Source organism: Alosa pseudoharengus, unplaced genomic scaffold (genome assembly GCF_046254945.1).
Source record: "Alosa pseudoharengus isolate Yale_2024_CS ecotype anadromous, Long Island Sound unplaced genomic scaffold, YU_APseudo_1.1 YU_APseudo_1.1_scf_8, whole genome shotgun sequence".
Taxonomy (NCBI): domain Eukaryota; kingdom Metazoa; phylum Chordata; class Actinopteri; order Clupeiformes; family Clupeidae; genus Alosa; species Alosa pseudoharengus.
The window spans coordinates 35,276,603-35,283,057 of NW_027468870.1; the positions used below are offsets into that span (position 1 = coordinate 35,276,603).

Sequence of the window (6,455 nt, forward strand, 5' to 3'; positions counted from 1 at the left end):
CCCACCCCAATATCAACATTGACCACCACACAATGATTTTCCAGGTTGTACTAAATTGTGCTTGAATCTGGTTAGCATCATAACCACGCTGCGCTAATTTATCTAAAAACTGTTGCATTCAAGTTAATTCTGCAAACCTACCACCACAAATAGAATTCAATACTGTAGGAAACACTGAACTATTATAATTTTGTCACTTGATGTCTGTACTGGGTAACAATTTGTTTTTCATTTGATACATTTTATCAGTAATACCGTATTACTCTGTAATGTGAAGAACACCAAGAGTGAAAGTGAGTATTCAGGCATGGTCTTATTATGTATGTCCAGTAGCGTTATCCCTGTATACAAAACTGATAGTTTCTCATGCGAGAATGACAGCATGCAGGCTAGACATTTCTTGCACTTGTATTAGCATAAAATATAGATAAAACATACATAATCGTGGATTTATCTTACTCTTTGCAGTATTATAGGCCTATGTCATACTAGTATCAGTCTACTCAACAAGCCAACTTCTAGGTCTACAGCTCAGCATGAATGTATTTGTTACAAAGTTATGACACATGACCACAGGTCTCTTTCAAATGCATACATAGTGGAGAGAGAGAGCGAAGATACATCTAGTCTAAATCTTTTTTATCGTAAGTGCTGCCTCCACACTGAAGCCAAGGTCGAGACTATTTTTGAACACACATATCCATGGAAACCAGTCTTCCAATGAGAAGAACGGTAACGTTTTGTTCAGTAGTAGGCTATGCACTATCTTTCTCTCAAACACACACGTATGCATATGATCGCCCACCACTTCCGTTCAATGCTGTGCTTACAGGGCAAAGTGGCTTGAACAGACAACAAGAGGAGTGACGCAATACATACCTCAGTCGTTAACAGTAAGCCTACATATACTTTGGATTCTGAGCGCCTCCTGTTTCTACTGTAGGTCTTTTAACACATTTAAAAGGAGAAACACTTTCGTTGGCATGTTTGTTTGTCGTCCCCGGACGATGGCAATGAAGAGGGTTTGCATTTTAAGGTCTGGTTTTTGTAGGTCTGGTTACTTTGCCATTTACTCAGTTGACATGACTTTTAGGTCTTCTTCCCATGGTGTCTACGGAGGTATTGCAAACCTTCCGAATAGCCTACCATTACGAATTCCCCATGATTCGTTTACTTCCTTATGAGGAATGTTGTTTCCAGAAGAGTTTTCGACTTTGGTTCTCTTCCGGTTGTAGTCTGTTGCTTAATGTTGACACATTGATAGGGGGACGCTAATTCCAGACGTGTAAGGGCATCTCGTCCTCGTCACCACCGGTCATTCTTTTTTCTTTCGCGGTCGCATCTGTTCTTTTTAACATTGACGTCACTCTTATGAGCGTTGTGGCTCACGCCGCAGTCGGTCCTGAGATGAATGCACAATATTGCATTCACCTGATTCAATGGCGCCGCCCTGCGATTACAAGCCGCCAACACGGGTTCATATGCCACCTGTAACATTTTAATATGGAATTTAGGCAATGGGTACATTGATGCTGTATTCCATGTACATTGTGTCCGCCCAATAAATCTCACTAGGTGTCACACTTTCCACATTGTTTGGAATCAGATTGGACTTAGCATATCCTGGTGAAATCCAGCGTAAGAGCTATACCGTAAATGGACTACTAGATGGACTTCCAATGCATCCCATAAATAGGAAGCTGTATACTCAACAGCCCCCTTAATTTTCTGATTTCCCTCAGGTTTATATAACATAATCCTACACGCCTTCTTATTTTATACCTGTGGGTTTATGCAATCAAACCCACCACAGGTATAAAATAAGAACGCAACCATGTATCATAAGGTTAATACACCCATTGTAGGCCTATTGTTATTTCAAATGTCTAATAAACCTTCAGGACCATGGACAGTTCGTATAAGCGCAAACATTTGCACACACGCCTACATTCACAGCCCTCGCCACCAGAGGGCCTACGTGTACATTGATCTAACGTTACAATAAACAAATAAAAAAAGCAGAATATTAATTCTACAATGTCTTCACCGGGTTAGATAAGAGACTACTGTAAACCAATCCTTACAATGTTGTCTTTTTTTTACAAGGGGGTAGGCAAAAATTAAATAGTTGAAACGGTGGAACATTTACCGCTAATTACAACTGTAAAGTTATTCCCTAGACATTCCAACTTCCAGCTTCGATTTTTGTCAGTCTTACTATGCTATTGAAGCGGTTTCTCGTTGATGTTTGTGCCTGGACTAGGATTTTACGGTCGACAGGTCACAGGGGAGAGAGAGAGAGAGAGAGAGAGAGAGAGAGAGAGAGAGCGTAACTGAAGGATGCGAAACGCCATTGGTTGCCTTGAAGTTACAAGAAATATGATCACAGAACCATATAGTTCAGAACAGTGGAGTTCAGAAGAGCACTTCGTTCTTATTGTTGGCATAAGACTTAACTAACTATGTTAATGTGCCTAGTGCTAGCTAGGATGGGAGTCCATGCGCGTCGGTGTTTGAGTGTTTGTTAGTACAGGGACGGTGATTGTTCCAACCTGCCTTTCACATCACCTCCACGCCTATCCTAGTCAGTCTCCAGCATCCAGCGGGACGCTGGGGACAGATTGTAGTCTGTGGGGTCTATGGGTGTCGACATGATGTCTCCGCCTCTGAGGAATTTGAAGTGCTTTTCGCCGGTGATGTGCCAGTGTAAGGTTATTTGTAGCAACCGAACCCTCTCCCTCATGTTTGGGTGCAAGGTAAGCTCGGAGCGGGAGTAACATTTCTGCCTCATTCCCGTTTTTGCATGTGACAACGTGTTAGCGGAGATAATTTGTAATACACACTGTGAAATCACAGCACGCGGAGTCGCGAGGAAAAATGGAGTGTGTAGGAGACTGCTTTAAAAATGATGAATGAACCTCTCTCTTACCCTCACCGAATCTCTCCTGTGTGTATAAGCGAACGCACGCAGGATTCACAATGCCTTAGTTATGATAGCCTACTGTACTCGCCGGCAATGTTAATACTATGACAGCTCAACTCGGACGAGTCTTCCGGTCATTTCAAACCTTAGTTGTTGCCGCAGTGTTTTCTCGCCGTTATAGTGGGGACGTATTGTTCTGGTGCATGGCCTCCTGTCGTTAGTGGACAGTAATAAATGGTAGTCGAGGTCGAGACTCACTGTACATACAGTAAGTCTCCTGACTGGCTCATGGTAATTGTTGTATGAACACGAGGTTCTTGAAGGGAGAAAGTGATATGACGTGTTATTAACTAATATAGTTTTATTTACACCAAGAGATTTCACCAGAGATGTCCCCCCTATACTAGCCTAAGGGAAGCTAATGACCATGAAGAGCAGCATGCATAAATGATAGCAGTCAGAAAACATATCTGACAGATCCAATATTGAACTCAAAGTAATAGGGCCTAGATATCAGTGGTGTTCCTGTAGAACACATGAAGATAACAGTGAGAGTAACAGATAAGGCAAAACTACATGATCATATATAGGTAGCCTACTCACAAGCAGACATGTGCAAGCACATTAAGAGTCCCACTCCCTAATGATCTAATTAAGATACTCTAACCAAGACCATATCGAGTAAAGAATAGGCCTTTTGGATTCTGAAATATTAATTAACACACACACATAAATAATTTAGGTCACTGAACTTTTCATTCTGGAAAAGATAAGCTGTGGGTAACAGTTGAACTGAAGAAGTGGAACTATATCAAACACATAATGTAGAAACAGATCTCAGGGGGGAAAATAATGAGCCATTTGTATTTATGCTTCACAAACAACATATCAATAACAAAAGAAATATTCATAAACCTTACCATAAACCAAGATTAATGTGCTGTAGTGGTACATCCCACTATGGTTAATGGGAGTTAGTTAACGATGGCAGCACATAGTATGAAAGCCTGCAGATGGCCGGCAGTGTCTACAGAGACCTGTCCTTGAGGTTGAGGGCTTCAGTTGACAGCCTTGCCTGTCTTGTAAGCCTGAGTGATAGTACCATCTGTTAGTGCCTGGGCCTTCATATTTTATAAAAAGTATGTTGTGGCACTGTGGTGCAAGTGACGTGGTGTGGACGCTCTGTGGATAGACAGAAGTGATGTTTGCAGTTCCCTTGACATACAGTAGATTCACTTTTTTTACGGTTTTACTGTTTTTCCCCACTCACACATTGTTCATGGTCTGGTGGAGAGCGGTGCTACCTCGGCCAGACAAATATTTCATCTGTATCGCACCAGACACCAAAAAATGCGCTCTGGCTGACATCCTCTGGATTGCATGGACGTTTTTGTTTCTCTCTCTTCTCCCTCCTTTCCTCCCCCTCTCCTCCTCTCCATTTCTGAGGTATCTGAGCCAGGTATGCTGTGAATAGAGCGGTATGAATAATGGATAGGCTGGTGTTGGGTGAGCTGTGGCGGGCGGCCCGTCTCCTGTCTCTCTGTCTGCCGGTCTCTCCGGCTCTGCCTCCTCTGTGTGTGTGCTCCACAGATGGTAGAATCACTGCAGTTTTTTTAGATTCCGGAATCCGGATTTCTGGGGGGAAACAATGGCATAGCTATGGCAGCAGAGGTTGCTGTGTGAATGAATGGCCTCTGATGCTATGGCAGCACACTGTTGCTGCTGGCCTCCACCGTGCCTTGGGAAGTCCGAAAGAGGATTAGAGTGAAACTGATGAGGATGTGTGTTTTCTGGCTTATGTGAGTGAAGGACGGAGTGAGGGTTGTTGAGGAAGGCCGTGTGTGGACAAGAAAAGAAAGAAAAGAAATGGGAGAGATTGGGGGAGAGAGAGAGACAGAGAGAGAGAGAGAGAGAGAGAGAGAGAGAGGGAGAGAGAGATGTGGATAGACAATAGGAAGGATGAGGCGAGATGTGGGTGGGGTGGGGGGTGGTGGGTAAGGCAGGGAGGGGGAGGGCGGAGATTGATGGTGCCGTCAGGTACCTGTGATCAATGGCTACATCAGTGTTTGTGTGTTTGTGGATGTTGTTAAGACACTCGAGAAAGGTAAGATAACACTAACAGCCCTTGAGTTAAGCCTCAGGCACTGTGCTGCTAAGCTCTGCAAGAGCGTCCTGGAGACTCAGATATTAGAGCTTTACTCTGAGGGAAGTTTTACTGAGGGCTTGACTCTCTCTCTCTCTCTCTCTCTCTCTCTCTTTTGCCTTTCTATGTTAGTGCAGCTCTTCTGGGATTGGGTTTAACTTTCCCTGCTAATTAATTGTGGCAAAAGTGAGTTTAATCACAAATGCGGAAACGTGTGAAAGTTGCACAAAGCTGTTCTTAAGATGGCTGGTTTCCAAGGCAATCTGAGCATTTCATGGGGTCAGAATAATGATAACTCAGCAGAAAAGAAGAAGAAGAAGAAGAAGCCCTTCCTGTATGCACGGAGAAGGACAGAAAATCTTTAATTGAATAGACAGAAGAGTTGTCAGGTCCTGGGCCCATTTTTTTTTAAAGTCACGCCAGTTATCAATTTATCGACCCATGATCTCTCTTTGTTCCCCTCCACATAAAGGAAGTTATGAGATGTGATATGAGGCTTGCTGTGGGATTGCTGGTGCATTGTGGGGGATTGGCGGCTTTATGGTTGCTGTATGCCTGTGTATTCTCATTGGCTGACTGTGTGTAGGATGCCTTTGGGTCCCCATGTGTTGCTTTATGACTGCAGTCTGCCTGCAAGGGGGTTGCAGTGTGGTGATGCGTATGTGGCCTTACAAAGGCAGTTGTGTGTATAATTGCAATGAAAACACAATGCTGCTGTGGGATGTTTATCTGCACCAGATTCATAAAGATTAGTGACTAGTGATATGAGAGTGCAGTGATCCATGTACACCATGAATATGGCTCTCAGTATATCCCTGTATGAGACCCATTGTTTTAGGAATTTGATATAAATGATCATTGGTGATGCATTCACAGTGTATTAGAAGACAAAACATATTGGTCACTCCATGGAAAGACTTTTTTCCAAGCATACTGGGGAAATCATAAATGAAAGTGATTTAAAGGAGCAGGCAGGACTTTTAATCAGAAACTAGCAACTACTAAAAAGGAAAGCAAAACTAACAGACACCAACAACAGTACAGTTAACAGAGATTAGAGAGGTATGCTACCATGCTAAGTCATGTCTGTAACACTATTTTTGTGGTGCTGTGAAAATGTTTTATTTTGTGTGTTTTTGGCGGGGGGGTCTGACCTAGCCTGGGTGCCATTCCGAACTTAGTCCCGCCCACAACGTTTGAGGTCTGACTAGAATTGAGTATGACTACGTCAGGCTAGGTCTGACCTGGACAACAGAACTGTATAATGCATAGCATTTAGCCTAGGTGGCTAGTTGGAACGGTAGATGGGCTCATCTGTCCTTTACATGATCATATAACATGAAAATCAATTTGAACATGATACCAGTTCTAGTTGCATTTTTTTGCATA

The 6,455-nt window shown here is 43.1% G+C and overlaps 1 protein-coding gene across 1 annotated transcript in view; it reads left to right on the plus strand.

Annotated features, from left to right (window-relative positions):
* The first annotated feature begins 2,654 nt into the window (after positions 1–2,654).
* dlg4a (discs, large homolog 4a (Drosophila)) overlaps positions 2,655–6,455 on the plus strand; it is a 55,809-nt gene continuing 52,008 nt past the window's right edge. Inside the window, exon 1 of the mRNA XM_076275307.1 lies at positions 2,655–2,756. Coding sequence (XP_076131422.1) covers positions 2,655–2,756 — 102 coding nt within the window. The remainder of the gene's footprint in view (positions 2,757–6,455) is intronic.